General features: G+C 58.7%; 1 protein-coding gene across 1 annotated transcript; it reads left to right on the top strand.

The window, feature by feature from the left end:
- The first annotated feature begins 2,347 nt into the window (after positions 1 to 2,347).
- Positions 2,348 to 13,575, top strand: APCDD1L (APC down-regulated 1 like). The gene is made up of 4 exons (XM_037059834.1): positions 2,348 to 2,546; positions 4,632 to 4,770; positions 7,579 to 8,131; positions 12,580 to 13,575. The coding sequence occupies exons 1-4, from the start codon at positions 2,348 to 2,350 to the stop codon at positions 13,351 to 13,353; spliced, it is 1,665 nt and encodes a 554-aa protein (XP_036915729.1). The 3' UTR covers positions 13,354 to 13,575.
- The last annotated feature ends 5,847 nt before the right edge of the window (positions 13,576 to 19,422 follow it).

Raw genomic sequence — 19,422 nt, 5'->3', positions numbered from 1 at the left:
CTGGCTGCTCCATTTCCTACACTGCACTTCATGTCCCCGTGGCTACTCTGTAGCTACCTATCTGTGTTTCTCAACCCCCTCCCTCTTCCCCCATCCCCCACAAGCCCCTCCCACCTGGCAGCCGTCAAAACGCTCTCCGTGTCCAAGATTCTGTCTCTGTTCCGCTTGTTTGCTTAGTCTGTTTTTTAGATTCAATTGTTGATAGATTTGTGGGTTTTTTGCCATTTTATTGTCCACAGTTTTGATCTTCTTCTTTTTCTTAAATAAATACCTTTAACATTTCATATAATAATGGTGTGGTGATGATGAACTCCTTTAGTTTTTTTCTTGTCTGGAAAGCTCTTTCTCTGCCCTTCGATTCTAAATGGGACCTTTGCTGGGTAGAAAATCTTGGTTGTAGGTTCTTGCTTTCCATCACTTTGAATATTTCTTGCCACTCCCTTCTAGCCTGAAAAGTTTCTTTTCAGCAATCAGCTGACAGTCTTATGGGAGCTCCCTCGTACATAACTAACTTCTTTTCTCTTGCTGCATTCAAGATTCTCTTTATCTTTAACCTTTGGGATTTTAACTATGATCCTCTTGGAGTGGGTTTCTCTGGGTTCGTCTCACGTGGGAGTCTCTGCTTCCTGCACTTGCACGTCTAATTCTTTCACCAAACGAGGGAAGTTTTCTCTCACTATTTTTTTCAAAGAGACATCTACTTTCTTGCTCTTTGTCTTCGCCTTCTGGCTTCCCTATGATGTGACTGTTGAACCACTTGAAGTTGTCCCAGAGGCTGCTCGTACCAGACCCACCCCTTTCTAAAACTCAGCCTTGGCCTTGGCCATAGGGTGGGTACAGCACACGTGTGCTCCAGTGAGCGGCTGCCTTCCACACCCTCTGGAATCTGTGCGTCACCACGGGAATAAACACGCTGGTGGCTGCCCCTGACAAACCCTGGCACACCCCCTGGAGCCCATGTCCATTAGGGGAGAGAAAGGGTGCCTGGCTTCTGCTGTTTGCCGTTGGTGAAGACCGACTATGTCTCCGTCTGCTCCGGGCCAGAACCCCACACTGCCTCTCCACCCCCTGCCCCACTGGAGTCGGACCCCCACTTTTCACCGATTGTGGGCCCGAGTGCGAGGCCTCTCGAAGCCTCCAGGCCTCCTCTGGGGCACGAGAACGGCCACAGCCTCCGACAGGAGCGCGGCAAAGAGCAGCTGAGAAAAGGGCCCCTGTGCGTTTCCCCCACTTCTACGACACACCAGGCAGGCAGAGCTGTGGTTGCCAGGGCTGGAGAGGAGAGAGGAAGGGACAGCGACTCCTACTGGGTCGGGGATGTCTTTTGGGGGGGGGACAAAACGTTCTGGAACAAGGGTGATGATCACACAGCCCGGTGAATGTGCTAGGTGCTGCTGAGTTTTCCTTGTACCTTTTAAAATGGTTAAAAAGGTGGGTTTTATGTTATGTGTGTTTTACCAGTTGGGGGACAGGGACACCAGCCAAGGCCCTCCACCCCTCTGAACCTCAGTCTCCTCATCTGAAAAATGGGGCGTCGACCAAATCTCCATCATGCCTGCTTGGGCATGTGCCAGTTGTGGGTCTCTAGGAACGGTGGACACGGGACAACTCGCCACCGCCGTGCTGACAGGCCACCTCCCCAGGACCGGATGGCGGGCGCCCCCACCACAGCACGGGCAGAGCAGCCGACCTGAGACAGTCTCAGCCAGGGGCCGCACTCGGTGGAGACTGAGCGAGAGTCCGCCTCCCCGGAGGCCCCGGGCAGGCTCCACGCCGCAGGTCTGTTCCTGGAACTCTGAGTCACAGTGAGACACCAGGCTGGAGCGGATGAGGTTTTCAACCCCAGCAGCCCCGGTCTGAGCCACTGGGCACTCTGGATTTAATTCCACAGGTAATTTGAACGATGCTATCTAATTTCAAATGTCCCCGCTCGTATGAGTGCAAAAGCAGCATCATTTTTAATTAGTGGGTAAACAGTAAATAATGGATGGCGGTAAGTGGACGCCACCGTTAATTAAAAATCCATGGTTGACAAAAATCAATTTGGCCCACGCATGTAAGTCAGTCTACCAGGTCCCTGCGCAAAGTCACTCAGCCCGGCCCCCCGCATCATCTGCTTCTGGCGGTTGTTTCTTTAGGGAAGACTCTTCTAGGGGAAAAAAAGGGTGGGGAGAGAAAGAGAAGACAAGAAAACGCAAAGACTTCCTCAAAAGCTGCGCTGAGTGTCACATGTTCTTCCAGAGGCCGCGAACTCCACCTTTGCGGCCTGGAAGTGAACGGCGAGGGTGGCGGGGCGCTTTCTCGCTGGGTGTTCTGTTTCTCGTGTGTGTGTTCGGCACGCAGGGGGATGACGCTGCGTCACGTCACCTCCCGACGTAATGAAACCCTAATTTCCTGCAGCGAGGCAAGACGAACCCTTAGCTCCACGGCACACTGCCCAAGGATTCGGGACCGTGCCTTCCGAGACGGCACAGGGGGACGGAAACACATCCTCCGCAAGAACCCGAGCCCTGCGGGGACCCGTGCCGAGGCCATTTCAGGGCTCGGTCAGGGTCCGGCTCCGAGACACGAGCTCGGAGCACACGACGCCTGTCCCTGCTGCGCCTTTGCTTCCCTCCGCCTGCACCCATTCCTCCAGTCAGCACCCAGTCAGGCTTCAGGGACACAGGGGATGCTCAAACCGACCTGCAGAGTCGAGGGCGGGGACCCAGGTCCCAGGCAGGAAGATGCTGAAGGTGTTGAGGCTGCGGAGTGTGCGTCCAGCTCAGACCCCCGGCAGGGTCCCATTGTGGACAACCTCCACCACGTGTCAGGGCTCCTGTCCCCACAAAATTCGTGTGCCCGAGCTCCTCCAGAACCACCTCAGGTGCCTCTCACTCCAGACTCCCCTGACATGGAGCCCCTCGGCAGAGGGGCCCTGTGAGCTCTCGGGGAGCCTGGGTGCCCACGTGGGGACACCAGAGCCTGGGTTCGGTGGCTGTTTGTTTCCATTGCTCCTGCTTGGCTGATTAAGCCAATAAAGCAGTCGTGGGAGAAACCAGGACTAGAGCAGGGACCCAGCGGCGCTGCATCCGTACCCTCTCCTGCCCCCTCCCTTCCGTCACTGCCCGTTGAGCACCCCGCATCCCACTGAGTCTTGAAAACAGACCCTTCCCCCTGCCCCTCCTGCGAGATGAGCAATGGCTAAGACATCAGGCCAGAGTGTGACAGCCTGGACTTGAACCCCGGCATTGCCACATCTGGGTGGCCTGGGCCCCGTGCCAGCTAAGCCCGTGTCGCTGAGGAGAACGCTACCGCAGACCCCCGTGTCCAAGGGTGGTTGCAAACGTCAGATAAAATATAAAACCTCACGGAGTCAGCGCTCGGTTCATAGGGACCACACTTGTCATCGGCCCCACCATCCACGTGGCTTTGGCTGTCAGCTGATCACTGGGGACCCCAAGAGACTCTGGGTGAGACCCTGACCTCCGGGGAAGTGAGAAGTCCACTCAGCCTCATTTTCCTGAGAGGCTGCTGGGGCCCTGTGTCCCAAGCTTCCCCCAGTACTGCTGCCCCTCCGGGACCCCACAGGAAGGTGTGAGTGTGCAGTGAGGAGGGACAGAACAGGTCACTCAGTTGCTTCTCCACGCAGCGCCCCAGCCTTCCTGGGGCCCCTTGGGCCACCAGGGCCTGCCTCCCTGAGCCGGCTGACATCTTTGCCAGGACTGGAGCCCCTGACCGGCTAAGGCCACAGGCTCCATGGGAAGAGAGCCTGGAAAGCCCCAGTGGGGAGCAGGCCAGGGTGGAGGCCGGGTGCCCCTGAGCACAGCCTGCTGCTGTCACACGTGGCTGCTACTGGCTGCCAGGCTCCCAGAGAATTCTGCCGCTGGGGCTGGATCAGGGTGGGCTGTGGAGCAGAGGTGGTTTCCGGAGGGATGGGCCCTGGTGCTCTCGCCCCTGAGCAGCGGAGCAGAGAGGGAGCACTCCTGCGCCAGGCCAGGCTCGTCTCCACGGGTGCGCACGTCGGGCACACTCACAAGGGCCCGCCCAGCTGCCATTCATGCCCCCAGCCCCCATGCCCGGGCTCCGCCCCAGCCCACTGTGGGCCTCCTGCATCAGCCCCAGCGCCCACCACACACTTCCTGAGCACCCACTATGCGCTAGGTGCTGGCCTGGGTCCCAGGAGGTGGAGAGGGACTACGCAGGAGCCTGGCTCCAAGGCAGGCTGTAACCTGGACTCCTTGGGTGAGGGGGTGACAGGCCCCCTGTTCCCGGGGTTGAGAGTGACTCAATCTGGGGGTGCAGGGCCCCTGGGCTCCCACCGGTGGCACTCAGCCCCAGCAGCCAGTCTAAGCATGGCCCGGGCTGCCAGGGGTCTGGCTCAGCACAGTAACTTCCAGAAGCTGGGATGTTCTCCCTCCAGGAGGCATGGATTCCATGGTGGTCACATCAGGGAATCCAGGAGATGAGTCCTGAAGCTCATTCTAGGCACCCCAATTTTATCACCCCATCATTGTCTGGGGACTGGCGTGGCCTGAGGGGGAGCTGGGTGCCAGGGTGGGGAGTGGGCAGGGGTGGAGGCTAGGACCGGCAGAGGGAGCACCTTGGCAACGCTGGGGTTGCTAGGCTACCTGGGTCTATCTGCTTTGCAGCCCGCACCGCAGAGGTGGCCAGGACAGCAGGCCATGACCGCCTGCACTGGGCGCCGCCTTGCCAGCAGCCTGTGACCAACAGAGTGCCCGTGACCGCACTGCTGCCCCCACGCCTGGAGGGATGCTGGATCTCCACTGGGTAAGGCCCCAGGGACCCCTTGACCCCCAGCCCCTGGGCAGGGAGACAGCTCTCTGAGCCTCAGCGTCCGCATCTGTGAGGCAGGCACAATGCCCACTATGGCGCGAGGGGCCCGCTGCCAGCCCCCATCACAGAGCGAGTCTGGAAGGCAGGCGCTGCGTCGGGCACATCCCGTCCCAGCCGCACGCAGCAACTGCACGAAGTCCACTTATTCCACACATCGAGTCCTTACTCTGCCCACACTCACGGGGCGCCTAGTATGAACCAGCACTGCGAGGACAGGTGCCAAACACACGAACACAGAAATAACTAATGCAGACTCAAGGTGGTGCTTAGCTCGAAAATGAGGGAAACGGAACTGAGGATGTGATCGTGAGTGACCCGGAGGGTTTTGTGAGCATGGTCAGGGAAGGCTTCTCGGAGGTGGTGACATTCAGCTGAGGGCTGAAAGAAGAGCAGTCAGCCATGCAGAGAGCCAGGGGAAGAGTCAGGCAGCCGGAGCAGCTGGTGCAAAGGTCCTGTGGCACAATGTGGTGGGCTAGAGAGTGCCCCAGCATCCCTCTTGCCTGTCTACTCTCTTTCCAACCTCACAGGCTTCCCTAGCTGCTCAGGCACTGCGGCCACGTGGGGGCAGTGGGCTCTGGGCTCTGCCCTCACTGGTGGGCCGAGCTCTCCACAGCAGCCAGCTGAGTCCCCCTTCTTGGGGCAGGGGTGCAGAGAAGGGGCCAGTGGCCTCCGCCACACCCCGCACAGCGCTTCCTCCTCTGCCACCCCCTCCCAGCCAGCCCCATTCTGCGGTCAGGGGCCTGGCAGCCTCTCCCTCTCCTCCCCGTACCTTCTGAGGTCAGGGAGGAAGCAGATGCCAAACATCTGCTATGGCCCCAGGGGGAGGGAGGGCTCCACATAGGCTCTTTGGACGCAGTCCCAGGCTCTCCCCCAGAGGCACCGCTGGCCGGGTCATCTCAGACAGAATTGGGGCTTGGAAAGGGTGAGGTCCAGCTGCAGGCTGCTCCTGCCCTGGGACAGCAGCATTCCGGGAACAGGGCTTCTAGAAACTTCTAGAGTCTTCTTCCTAGAAAGTTCCCCTGTGTGCTTTCCAGAGAGGCTTTGCTGCTCCCTGGAGTAGTGCAGAGAAGGATCCAGAGTCTGGGGACCACTGAGTGTCCGGTGTGACCTGCCGCCACCCCTCAGGCACACCACACCCTCCCTGGCCTGGTCCGAGACACAGGTGAGGGGGCTCCAAGGCCAGCGCTGGGCCTTCACGACACCCTCGCTGCGCTTAATGACCACCGGAGCTGCCATTGCCTCCCGATGTTTCTTTAGACCAACTTGCTTCTGTTCACTTAAACATATTCATTTATTCGTACAGCTTTATTGAGGTATAATTGGTATACAGTAAACAGCACATTTACTGTGTACTCTAATTATTTTTAAAGGAAGCGTAATATGTCCCTGGATATGGAGAGCAGAGCCACTTGCTATAAATGGGAGTAATGTAAAAAGAAAGTCAATGGAAGCAAAACAACATAATTAAATGCTCACTAGATCGGTCGCCTGCCCGAGGCCCTGCGTCCACTCTCTGTGGGTGGAAGGGAGGTCGGCGCCAGAGACGCGTGAGCGCCAACAAAAATTCTTCTCCTTAGCACAACCGGAGACGTGGAAGAAAAAATCACGGTCCGTCTGCATGCTGGGTGTGCACTAGCAGCCCGGGTGCGACAAGTACAGAGAGAAAAACAGTACAGGTGGTCCAGGTCAGAGGAATGCTGATGAAGGGTACCTGCGAGCTCTTCCCCCCCACCAGCCCACTCACCCACCACACATCCTCCCGGGCCCGTGATAGGAGGGTCCCAGGGGTGTCCCTGCCCCAGCCTGGGTGTGATGTGGGTCTCACAGTCACTCAGCATTTCTTAGTGCCCCAGCCCACCCTGTGCTCACATTCACCACCAGCAGAACAGGGCCCAGGGCGCAGGTCCAGCCCATGCCTGCTCTTGGAAATAAAGTTTTATTGGCACACAGCCACGGACACATTCGCATAGGCCTCTGGCTGCTTTGGCTCTGCAGCCACAACCTCGAGTCGGTGTGACAGAGACCAGCTAGCCCACAAAAGCAAAAAATAGTTACAGCCTGACTGTTTCCACAGTTGGTTGACCTCCGGTTCCGACCCACAGACCTGTCACAGGTGTCGGGGACACTTGGTCAGGCAAGTCTGCCTTGCAAGAGACAGGACGTGAGCACCTATCGCCCTGCCCTTCGGCGGTCCCTCAGCCAGGACCCGGGCAGGTCCCATGTCCCGGGCTCTGAGCCGGGCACCTCCAGAGCTCTCAGCAGGGAGCTCGTCTCAGTGCCTCCCTGAGACACTGCTGTGTTGGGCCTGTCCTGGGACGGTGGCCATGACTCTGACATCTCCACTCCCCAGAGGAAGGAGCAGGGCCGTTACCCAGGCTCACGCTCCTGGTGAGGGTCAGAAGTGGGAATGGACCCGGGTCTCCAGCTCCAAAGCCTGGGCACTTCCCGGGCACCCATGGATCCACAGGGACCCCCGGGGGAGAGGATCAGTGGAAGGAGGCGACTAGGATTTAGCAGAAAAGGGACTCGAGGCCTTGTGTTGAAACCATGAGGCATTGTGTGGATGACCCCCAGCTCCCAGAGTGGAGCTTACTAAGATCACTCAGGGAAACTGAGGCTGCAGGAGGCCAGCCCTGAGCTGAGGTCTGCAACCGGCGAGGACGGGGTGGGAGCCCATTCAGAGGGGGAGGGGCTCCCTGCAAGTTCTCACTGCTCTCCCACCTGCTCTTACCCTCTTGACAGCTGTGAGGTGCGCCCAGGGCCCGAGTTCCTCACCCGATCCTACACCTTCTTCCCCGGCCGCCTCTTCCGAGCCTACCAGTTCTACTACAGGGACCCCCTCTGCCGGGAGCCTGCCCACTCGCTGGTCATCAAGGGCAAGGTCCGCCTGCGCCGGGCCTCCTGGGTCACCCGGGGTGCCACCGAGGCCGACTATCACCTGCACAAGGTGGGCATCGTCTTCCACAGCCGCCACGCCCTGCTCGATGTCACCGGACACCTCAACCGGACCCAGGCAGGCCGGGACTGTGCCCAGCAGCTGCCCCCCGCCCGGGCCTGGGTGCCCGGCGCTCTTTACGAGCTGCTGAGCGCCCGGGCCGAGAGGAACTGCATGGCCGCCCTGGGCTTCACCATGCACGAGCTCAGCCTGGTCCGCGTGCAGCGCCGCCTGCAGCCGCAGCCCCGGGCTGGGCCCCTGCTGGTGGAGGAGCTCTACCTGGGGGACATCCACACGGACCAGGTAGAGAGGCGGCACTACCGGCCCACCGGCTACCAGCGCCCGCTGCAGAGCGCCCTGGTGAGTGTGGGGCCCCGGGAGGACGCGCTCTGAGCCCGGCCCAGTAGGCCTCACCTGATGTATTCCCTGCCCGGGGCCTTCCCTGCTTCCCCACCCTGGTCTGCTGGCCACAGGACATTTGTACATGCTGTTCCCTCGGCTTGAGTCGTCTTTTCTGGGGTCTTCACAGGGTTGGCTTTTTTCCAGAAGAAGCTACTCTTCAGCCTTCCCGCATCTGACCCTCCTGACACCTCCTCAAGGGCCTCTAGGGGCCCCTTTCTGCCCCTGCTGGGTGTGTGGACCAGGGCAGGCTCTGCCCCTCTCAGCAGCCCTGGGCTGTGTTGTTTGTTGCCTCCAGGCTGAGACCCTCCACTGGGGCGAAATCTTGCCCCTCCATGTGTCCCCACCCCCAACCCAGGTCTGGCTCACAGCCAGGGCCAATAAATGTTGGTGACCGAACCGAGGAAATGGCAGGCTTCCTCCAGGCAGCCACATGGCGCTCACAGGTCCCCCCTAAATCTCCAGGTGGAGCACACCCCTGGCGGCTGGCCCAGCGCCAGAGGCTACTTCGTGCTGATGGCGGGGAGAGCTGCGTGGTTCAGACTCCAGCGGTTCTCAGTGCCCCTCACCTGGGCGTCCTGGTGGAACGAGGAGCCAGGTTCCACGGGTCTGTGCTGGCCCCTGGGGTGTGCATTCCTAACGGGCTCCCTAGTGGGCCGTGGACCACCCTCTGGGCCGAAGGCTACAGTGTAAAGGGAGTTGCCCTCTCTTTGAAAGGCACCCCGGGGGCTCCAAAGTGACAATCACATAAGCGTATTAACCCAGATTTTAAATTAAGCCATCACAAACTTTCTGTCCCAACGCGAGGGAGAAAGAAACTGAATTTCATCTGTGTCGTGGGTCCCCCACACCTAGCAGACAGCCTGGCCAGCATGGGCGGGGCCTCATGGTCAGTGTGGGCGGAGCCTCATAACTGCTCCTGTGCGTCCGAGGAGGACCGAGGACCCCTGCACAGCGACGTGTTTGCGAAAGCATAAAGTAAAATACATCTGGTTGAAGCAGAAGCCAGTGCTGTTCAAGGAGGTGCCCACCTCTTACAGCATCGGCTTGTGACGTAACGATGCTAGGCACACAAGTTCTTCATTCTCCCTTAATTGCTAAGCAGCGAGGAGTGTACAAAATTCCCGGCATCCGGAAGACTGTTCGAAGGGGGGAGGGGTTCTGGGAGTTTCCAGAGCTTGTTGTCTGCATTCAAGGCGAGAAGGAACCTTAACTGTCAGTAGAGGTTAGTCCACACCAAGGCAAGGTTCTGGCTCAAGGTTGAGAACGTCTGTACTTGGCACCCAAGGGGTGGCCTCTGAAAGGGAGAAAGGATGGAGGGAGGGAGGGACAGGTGAGTTCGGTGTCCCTGCCAGGTGCTCTTGGAGCCCTGATGCAACTGTCCCATCATTCAGTGCGTATTGAGGGCCTACTGTGTACTAGACACCAAGGAACTAAACCAGATGGGGCAGCTTCTCACGCCTGGGAACTGCCACCTGCCAGGGCACCCCATGGTAGGGGGCTGGGAACGAGTCGGCCCCTCTCCTCCGGAGGCAGGATCTGGGGAGAGGAGAAGAGGCACCAGACATTCTCGGGATCAGAAAACCAGCCTGTGTCCTTTCTGAGACCTTAAAAAGAGGTCCCCTCCGTGGCAGCCGGTGCTCCGGCCTGGGCTGATGTCACTCCTTAGGAGCAGGCGCTGGTTGGGGGCGATGACGAGCCCACCACCTTTAGCACGGACCCACCGGCACAGAGGACACCACCTTCATGGCCTCCCAGGCTGGGCTCCGGGCAGTGGACTCCTGCCCCTGGGCGCCCCCATGGTCGCCACCGCAGCCCGCCACGGGACTGAGCAGCAGGACACACAGGGGCATGTGCACAGACGAACAATGCCAGGTGCATGCACGTTACATTAAAGGTCCCTTCTCTGGGAAAAAAAAAGATGGAAGATCATTTCAGAGAAGGAAATGCTGCACAGAAACCCTCCAGTAACAGACCCGGCAGCACCGTGTGCTCGGGGGGGCCCAGCCTTGCCCGCGGCCCAAACCACATGGTAAACATGAACGTTTGTTAGAAGTTAATTTAAAACCCATTTGATCCCCAAATTCATTGCCAGGGTATAGAATCCTAATCAATCAGCCAGCAGTCAACCCAAATCGTCTGAGCCTGGTGTCACCTCTGGGGGTTAATTAGAAGCTGCATGTGATGTTGGAGAAGCAGTTCTATGTAACAGGCTTACACCGGGAAGAGCCTGGCTCCCGCACGGGCGTGCGTTCTGCCGGCAGAGGTCTCGTGTATTAGCACGTGAGACTCCGGGCCTCGGCAGAAAGACGCCTGGAAGGTGTGGGATAGCGCCGGACCCCTTCCTTTGCCCCCCGCAAGAGCATCAGAGGAGGACATGCCGCCGTTTCTCCCTTCAGCGTGGTTCTCACCCCGCAAGCTGCGTAGGTTCTCGTCCGTTTTGCTCTCCGAAAAAACGCTCGCCCCGAATCACCCACCAGCGCCCTCGGTACTCTGACTGTGGGAGACAGCTCCGTCCTCGGGGGACCGGCAGCCTGGGATCACTCGGACGTAGAGCCTTGTGTGGTGGTGATGCACATCCCCGTGACAACGGTCAGGGTGCGGGTCGAAACACGGGAGTCTGAGCAGGCCCCCTCCGGCCCGCTCTCCATCAGCCCTCCTCCCGCGGGCGACGCAGCCCGCCGGCTTCCTGCCCGCACAGCCCTCTTTACCCCCATTGCCAGTATTTCAAAGTGCCTTCGAGTTCTCCAGGTCCCCATCCCCCAGATGAAAACCAACACACCCCTCTACATTCTGAACATTAAAGTAAGGGTAGGTTCATCGTAGAAGGAAATGCTACGCGTCGTTGTGCAGTGCGGCTGCCTGAGAAAGAAAAAGAAAACGCTCTCCCTCATCCAGGACATCCATCCTTTCTGAGCCAGAACTCCCCAACACCCCTTGTCTCGCGTGAACACCACCATGGAACCATCTGTGGAAATCTTTGGTTTTTACAAGGAAAAAAAACAGAAGTGGATTTCTCAGCCTGGTCCCCAAGCAGCCCTTCCCCTCGCCTGCCCGGCAAGTATGGATGTCCACCTGTCCCTGTGTCCACCCAGCTCGGACAGGTGGCTGTGCCGAGGACACTCCCCTTTCCAGTGAGGCTCCGGACCAGACGCTGGGCAGCAGCTCTGTCTGAAACCGACACCAAACCACCACCCGGAAGTCTGGGTGGGGTCCCTCTTCGGCCCTAGGGGGCCTTTCCACTCCCAGGTGCAGGCTGGCTACCCACACATGACGCGGGACCGCAGTCCACCACCTGGTCCCTGCAACGTGTTTCCCTGTAGACTGAGCTCGTGAGACTCAGTAAGGCAGGGACAGCTGTCAATGAGGCGGTTGAGACAGGGAACAAAGTCATAGCCCAGGCCGGGGAGTGCCGTGGCTGCGCCTGACCCCTCGGGGGCAGCTGGTCATCCCCACTGTCGATGACACCGCAGTGGGCACCTTGCTGTCCCATCCCCTTAGCACAGGCTCTGAGCGATGGCATTCCATGGGCGTGGGCATTGTCATCCCTGGTGCCACGTCCACTGTCCAAGGAAGGGGCAGGAAGGGCGTGCGCCTTCCAAGGTGAGGTTTCTGGGGACACACGGTCTCTCTCCTCCTTCTGGTGGTGGAGACAGGGACCCCTGGCAGGGGCAATGGGTCCCGATGGGCAGGGTGCCCTCCATCTCGGCCACCTCCTTGGCTGGCCACCTGGCCCGCTGGATTTAGCTTTCGCTGCTCTAACATGTCACAGCTAAGGACATGCTAAGCATGGCTCCTGGCCCATTGGAGGCACCCACAATTGTGAGGGGGTAGAGAGAGCCTTCGTGGACGAGGAAACAACCATAAGCCAAATGGGCCAAGTTTCAGGGCCGAGCAGGCTGCATGTGGGGAGGGGTGGCTGTGCCTCACTCACCCCTTCCCCGCTCAGTGATTTGTCCCTCCTGCGAACCAGGCCCTGGGGACAGCAGCCACAGAGGGACAGCCCTGCTTTCGGGAGCGCACGATCCGGTGAAGGGGAGGGTGGAGAGAAGGAGAGGTGACAGGTTTCTGAGTGCTAGAAGGGACCCGAGGGTGGCCGGGCGTGGGGTGGCCAGGAAGGGGCTCCCGAAGGCCGCTTTGGAGCCGAGGCCCAGAGGACAAGGAGGAGCTGGCCAGGCCACCTTCTGGGGAGGGTGCAGGGAGCAGGGACAGCAGGTGCGAAGGTCCATGGCGACAGGAGCTCACGGAGGTCGGGGAAGAGCGGAGCAGCCTCCGGCCAGAGGCAGTGAGTGACGAGAAAGAGACTGAGGGGGGACCATAGATAGGGTAGGTCGCCCACATATCCTGTCCTGGGGTGCACCCTGACTTCTCCGCCTGGGACACCCACTGCCTTCTGTCTGTCTCCCCAGCACCACGCCCGGCCCTGCCCGGCCTGCGGCCTCCTTGCCCACTCCAACGAGCACCGCCCGCCCGTGCTGCCCGCCCAGACAGCACTGCCCCTGCACCTCGGCGGCCGCTGGGTCAGCCCTGGGTGCGAGGTGCGCCCCGCCGTCCTCTTCCTCACCAGGCTCTTCACCTTCCACGGGCACAACCGCTCCTGGGAGGGGTACTACCACCACTTCTCGGACCCTGCCTGCCGGCAGCCCACCTTCACTGTCTACGCGGCTGGCCGCTACACCAGGGGCACGCCATCCACCAAGGTCCTCGGTGGCACTGAGCTGGTGTTCCAGGTCACAGAGGCTCGTGTGACCCCCATGGACCAGGCCACCACAGCCATGCTCAATTTCTCCGAGCCGAGCAGCTGCGGGGGCCCGGGGACCTGGTCCCTGGGGACAGAACGGGATGTCACAGCCACCAATGGGTGCCTGCCTCTGGGCATCAGGCTCCCCCACATGGAGTACGAGCTTTTCAGGATGGAGCAAGACCCCCTCGGGCAAAGCCTGCTCTTCATCGGACAGAGGCCCACTGATGGGTCCAGTCCAGACACCCCCGAGAAGCGCCCCACCTCTTACCAAGCGCCCCTGGTGCTCTGCAGTGGGGCGGCCGGGGACTTCTCCCAGCCCCCACAGCACAGGCCTCTGCTGCAGACGCCCCTCCTCCACAGTGGGGGGCGCTGTCCTCAAGGAGCCCCTGTCCTCCTCCTGCTCCTGGCTCTCAGCCTGGCCTTCCTCCAGGGGCTATGAAAGGGGGACACTGTCTGAGCCCGGGGACTCCCACCTACCACAGACTCCCCCCCCCTGTCTGTGAGGAGGTCCAGCTCTGTCCCTGTGCGGTGTTGCTAGTGGCCCTGCCACTGTCAGCTCAGCCTATGGCCTGGTGGCTCAGCCCCTGATTTCACCAGCGCCTGCAGAGTCCGTGCCACGGCTGATCACCAAGTTTTGCCTCCCAGCCTGGGCGCCGCGGCGACATCAGTCAACCGCCTTGAGTTTTGAATGTTTGCTCCCGATTTTGGGGGGCTGTTCGAAGACCAGCGCCAGGGATTGGACCTCAGAGGCACCCCCTTCCCTCCCTGCACCCTTGGGATCTTGTGCTATGGGGGCGAGGCTCCACGGGGACACACTGCTGCTGGTCTGCCCTGCGCGGGTAGTTGCTTAAAGACCAGTAATTCAAATTTTGAAACACACTCAGTCCAGAGCCACGAATCAAAGGTGCCGCTCTGGGCTTCTGGTGCTCGCTCACTGGCAGAGGGCTCGAGTCTTCGGAGAAAACCCAGCTTTCTCGAGTTCTGCCTACCAGCACCTGCACACACCTGCGTACACCTGCGCACACCTGCGTACACCTGTGCGTGCTTCTGCGAGGCAGGCCTCCAGCTGTGCGCACCGCGTGCGGAGATGTTCCCTCCCTCCGAGCCTGGGAGCGTGGCCGCCCTCACCCACCCCAAACAACGTCACCCTGGGCTGGGTGCCGGGGGGGCAGGGCTTTGGGGGAAAGTGGGGTCTCCGGCCTTTGGAAAGTAATTAGTACTGACGGGCACGATAGTGGCATCTCTGTGATTAGCCCTGCACAGGTGTCCTCTGTCTGCGAGAATCCCTGGCCTTGACTGACGAGGAGGGAGGAAGACAAGCGGAATGCGTCCATGAGACCACCCCAGGAAGACGTCAGGGTCACGGGGCGACATGGTGACCTCCGGAGGACAGGCAGCCTGCTGGCGTGACGCCAACTGCTTCCTCTGCTCGGTGGAGACAGGCCGTACCTCTCCGGGCCCCTGCCTGTGTTCACTCTGAACCGGCCTGGCACCCTGGGGGGCCCGAGGGTTTCCGGCCTCGGTGCGGACGGGGCGGCCCCTCCTTCCTCTGCCGACTCCTATCTCTGGCTCTTGTCACGGATCTCGAACAATCGTCTGTGAGGCTAATGATGCTTTCAGAAGGAAGCCCTTGTCCTTCCGTTAGGTCGTGTGGGGTTCAGTCAGCCCGCTGACATTGCTCTAACTTATCTCCCCATTCTTCTTTTTAAAAAAACCCCAAAACACCAAGTTGATATCGTCTGTGGGTGTCAGAGAGGGACGAGTGTTCCCAGCGTATTTACCAAAGCACAAGAAATAATTATTTACCGCCTCAGATTGCATCAGAGTCGGGGTGGGGGTGGGGGTGGTCTCTGGGGGCGAGGAGGGTGGGTGGCGGCGACGTGTCCGTGGCTGAGCGAGTTTTGTGTCTGAGGCTCGAGGCAACCATGCCATTATTTATCATCAAATTTGAATCTTTTAATAAAATTAAACAGCCCGAAAACTGTTCTTGCCAGTTATTAAAATCGACTGAGGGGATTATGATTCAAAGGAAAGGAAGTGAACCGTCTTCCAGAGAAAGAAAATAAAACCAGTGGAGGTCCGCGCTGGCACTCTCTGTGACGCGCCTCGAGTGGGGGCAGGGGCCAGGCCCTGCTTTGGGCGCTGTGGGGGCTTCCAGTGCCCGGGGATGAGTTCCCAGCTCCCAGCCCCACAGTGTCCACAAGGTCCCTCCACACCTCCTCCCTCTTCCCAGACTGCACCCTGCATCCTTCTCTGTTGGTCGCAGCAAGCTGTTTCCTGCCCCAGGCCCTTCGCACAGGTCATTGTTTCTGCCTAACACCTCTTTCCCTTGTTCCTTAGAAACTTGGCTCTTTTCATTCCCTTCTTAGTCTTAGACTACGTGTCACCTCTGTGTTACCTCCTCGGTGACACCCATCATCAGTATCCCCAGAAAGCAGCCTCCTTCCCTCCCTTGTCTCCTGGCTGTCCTGTCACTCTGTGTACATTTTGTTTCCTGATCACGGTCTGAAGTGAGTATTCCCACGGACCCTGCCTCCTCAGCAGCAAATATAAAAGGGAAGGACCAAGTCAGCCACTGCGACCTTTTCCAGTCCATTCGGCGGTGCCTGGAGTGTGGCGGAACCTCAGTAGCCACCGCTGGGGGACCCCAGTGAACCCTCACACCAACACGAGGGAGGGGAGGGAGCCCCTGCAGGGGCCCAGCAGTGTGGGTGGGCGGTGTGCCTGCTTCGTGCCGTGAGGACCCTAAGTCATGCTCGGAGGGGACTGGGGCTTGCAAGGTCACCAGCTGCTGGGCCTCCCTACCGGCCTGAGAGCTGAGCCTCCTCTTGGGGGGCCGCTGGGGGCTCAGTCCCCCTGACAAGGGTGGGATTCCTTGACTGTGCTTGGGGGAAGCAATTCAGGGCTGCTTTGTGGGACCCGCCCTGAGCCACCCCTAATTAGCTGCCTGGACTGTGGCCTGGTCCTCCCTCCAGGGCGTCTTGGTTCTGGAGCGGTCTTGGTTCTGACACGAACAGAAAAGCATCTCGTTGGAGGAAGGCCAGTGGGCCGGCTCCAGGCTGGGGTTGAAATGGGAGGGTGGGTTTGGGGCCCAGGGGCCTTTCTTGGCTCCCCACGGTGAGTCTGGCCCCACCCCATACAAGCTGAGATGGCTTTAATCAAAAGTGGGGAAAGCAAAACCCACAGTTCTCGTTCAAAACAAAACAAAACAAAATTAATGTTCTCCATTGTATGTTCAGTCACGTTTAAAAGGAAAAAACTGGAGCAGTTGATAATTTCACAGCATAAGCTCCCAGGAGAGTAAACGAGCTTTTTTTCTTTTTTAATAAAAAGTTTAAATTGTATACAGCTCTCAGAGGCCCATTAACTAACAGATGCTGGTTATCAAAAGTTATTTCTCTGCTCTCTCTAAGCGAGTGTGCTTAATCTCCTGGCAGCACCGCTGGCCCAAGGAAAGGCTCCAGGTGCCTGGTGACCGGGGCTCTGTCCCCTGGCCCTGGCCTCCAGGGGCCGGTGACTCAGACAGGGCAGCCGCCTCCAGACAGCACAGGGGAGGGGTCTCCTCAGGGCCCCCCTCAGGGCCATTCGTGCAGCCCTGGAGGGTGGGTGGGGGGAGGCACAGTCCCCACCTCCGGGCCTTCGGTTTCTTCACACACACAGAACCCCCGCCGGGTGGACTCCATGTTAGGAGAGAACTACCTTCTGAGCTTGAGGGCAGACCCTCCTCCGACCCCCTCCCCACCTCCACCCTCCACCCCAGCCTGCTGGGCTGCACCCCCTGGGTTCCTGCCCTTATTTCTCACCGGCCTCTCTCCTCCAGAGAGAGCTCCTTGACGGGGGCGCATGTCTATCTTTTTTCCCCGCTGCGCCCTCAGTGTGTGCAAGGCACACAGTAGGCACTCAGTAAACACCGAATGAATAGATTCTGAGTACTGACTGGTTGGAGGCTCAGAACTCAGGCATCAAGAGGACAAGCATGTACTCTAAGCACTGGCTTGGAATTTGGATGTGTTTTTTTTTATAAGATGGGCAGAGCAGAACCTACAACCATGAACTTGACCATGCTTGTGTTCCGCTGGCCTGGTCTTTAGGAAGGGTACTGGGGACAACCATTATCCTGGAACACAGGACAACAGGGCCTGACTCAGGGTCCCTCAAGAATCGATCTCAGGTTTCTCGAGCCTACATGATGGGGAGACTGGGCCTTAAGCAGACACCCAAGGCTTTGCATGCTCTTTCCACGCTCTCCTCACCTTCCGCATGAAGGCGGGGGTCCCAGCGCCTGACCCCAGTGCTTCCTGGGCCGCCCCGCCCCGCCCCGTGGAAAGACCATCACCAGTAAAAGACTCGGGAGGAATCAACGATGTATTCTAAGAACAGAAACCCCCACGGCCCGTGTCTTTTTCCACTGACGTCTATTTACTTCCCAGGGTTAATGAATAACCTGCTACTCCCGTTCCTACATGTGGTCATTTTTAATCCCTCAGAAGCAACAGAAGTAACAAGAAAACTTAGGTGGCCATTATTCTGGTAACACCCCCTGAGTCGGTTTAATGAGAGTCAGTAGATATATGTGCCCCCCACAAGACCCGCAGATCTGGAAAGGATTGAATGGGGCACCTTGGGAGGCGGGCTTCCCGACTTCTGGCCAAAGGGATCGGTGGAGCGTGTGCCTCTACTTCCTTCTGAAACCTCCATAAATTATGGGCAAAACCTACAAAGTCACAAATCATGCGGATAAGCACAAGAGGAGAACACACAGAGCCAACAGGAGATGTCGGCGGAATTCCGGACGCTGGGAGCTGACGGGCAGACCGCAGGGAGCAGGACGACGAGGGCTGGTGGAGGGCAGTGCGCAGAGGCCTGTCCACTCCATCTCCAAACGCTGGGGACTGGCGCCCAAGGCCCCTGGCCGGCGGGAGAGCGGGGGTTGAACACCTGATGCTCAAGTGCAGTCTGCAACAGAAGTCGTGCCCCCAACCTGTCCCTAACCCCCATCAGAAACGCCCAGCTGAGTGGGCATGGTCTCTCTCGCCTTGAGAGAGAGTGGCCAAGACGCCCCCGCCGAGAAACGAGCCCGGATGGGAACTACAGACACTGACGGACAGAAAGTCCCCAGAAAGTGTGTTAGGTCCTGACCCAGTTGGCTCCCATAGAGACACACGAATTGTGTCCCACCTACACACACGCAGTTGCCCGTCAGTTTGTCAGCGCCCCCGTCACATAGACACAAGGACATCCAAGGATTGCCAGGCATTGGAGGAGAACCCCCAAAGTGATGGGGGCGCCAACTAGCCCAACGTGACCAGTAGGTGGGGGACAATGCTGGTGGCAGGTCGGTACAGACTCCACCTGCCTTCGTTCGTGAAGAGTGTTAACCTGAGAAACACCACCATCGCTTTCCAGGAAGAGCCCACTGGGTGGATAGTTATGCTGGGTATCACAGGGTGACAGAGAAGAACTCAGGGAACAGCAATGGGACTAGTGCTTCCTCACTGAAAATAAAGCAGTGCACACCTACCAGAGCACGTGGCTACCCACGAATAATAGTAACTGAAAAGAATCCTCCAGAATTATAAATATAGGAGAAAAACTAAAGTTGAAGAGTCTCCCCTAGACATTAATTTTTTAAAGGATGAGGAATTAAAACGTCACTGTCACCTGCTAAAGGTGACTCTGGAAGCTGGCAGTCAGTGAATGACACTTTCAAAAGCCCCAGAATGACTTCCAACCTTGATTTTTATACCCAGCATAACTATCCGCCCAGTGGGCGGGCCAGAATGAAACACTGCAGACACGGCAAGTTCTTGGAAAAGTGGCCCCCCCCCCACTCCTTTTGCAGAAACCCGTTACAGGACACGCTCCACCAGAATGAGGTAGTAAAACAAGAGGAAGCCAGGGATCCAGAAGACAGGCGACCCAATGCAGAAGAGAACAAAGGGTGTCCCCAAGACGACAGGGAATGAGGGTCTAGACGGCAATCGGTCTACGAGAGAATGAAGAGCTCCTGACCTTTCTAAGGAAAACAAAACAAAACATCAGAATCACAGATGACCTGTCGTGTGAAGGTGTTGAGGAGATTCCCAGTCTGCAGGGTCTGGGGCTGAATTGAGGACAGATACCCAGCACACAAACCAAACGAGACACGGAGACTTGGCAACCCAAGAGGAGGAAATGGTTACTTACAAAAAGGAAATGTATTATCGTAGGACACACACAGCTGTGAACAATATTTTGAGGAGTTTGGGTAACGCCAAAGGACACTGATGTAGCCCCAAAACCACACTGGGAGAGGGAGAAGGAAGAATGTGCTTCAGGCGGGGTGGGAAGAACGGTTCCCAGAGCCAAAGTAACGCAGCCACGTCATTCAGAAACACAGAGGTTGTGCCCCCGGAAGAACCAGTGCTCACTGGCTGCCTCCTGCAGGGGGACCAGACGCTGGATCCCACCATCAGCGGCCAGAATGACAGTTGCCCAGGAACATGGGTGTGTCCACTTACACGTGACT

The sequence above is a fragment of the Sturnira hondurensis genome, unplaced genomic scaffold (assembly GCF_014824575.4).
Source record: "Sturnira hondurensis isolate 20B ecotype Veracruz unplaced genomic scaffold, ASM1482457v3 Scaffold0011378, whole genome shotgun sequence".
Classification (NCBI taxonomy): domain Eukaryota; kingdom Metazoa; phylum Chordata; class Mammalia; order Chiroptera; family Phyllostomidae; genus Sturnira; species Sturnira hondurensis.
This window is presented reverse-complemented; position numbering and strand designations above follow the sequence as displayed.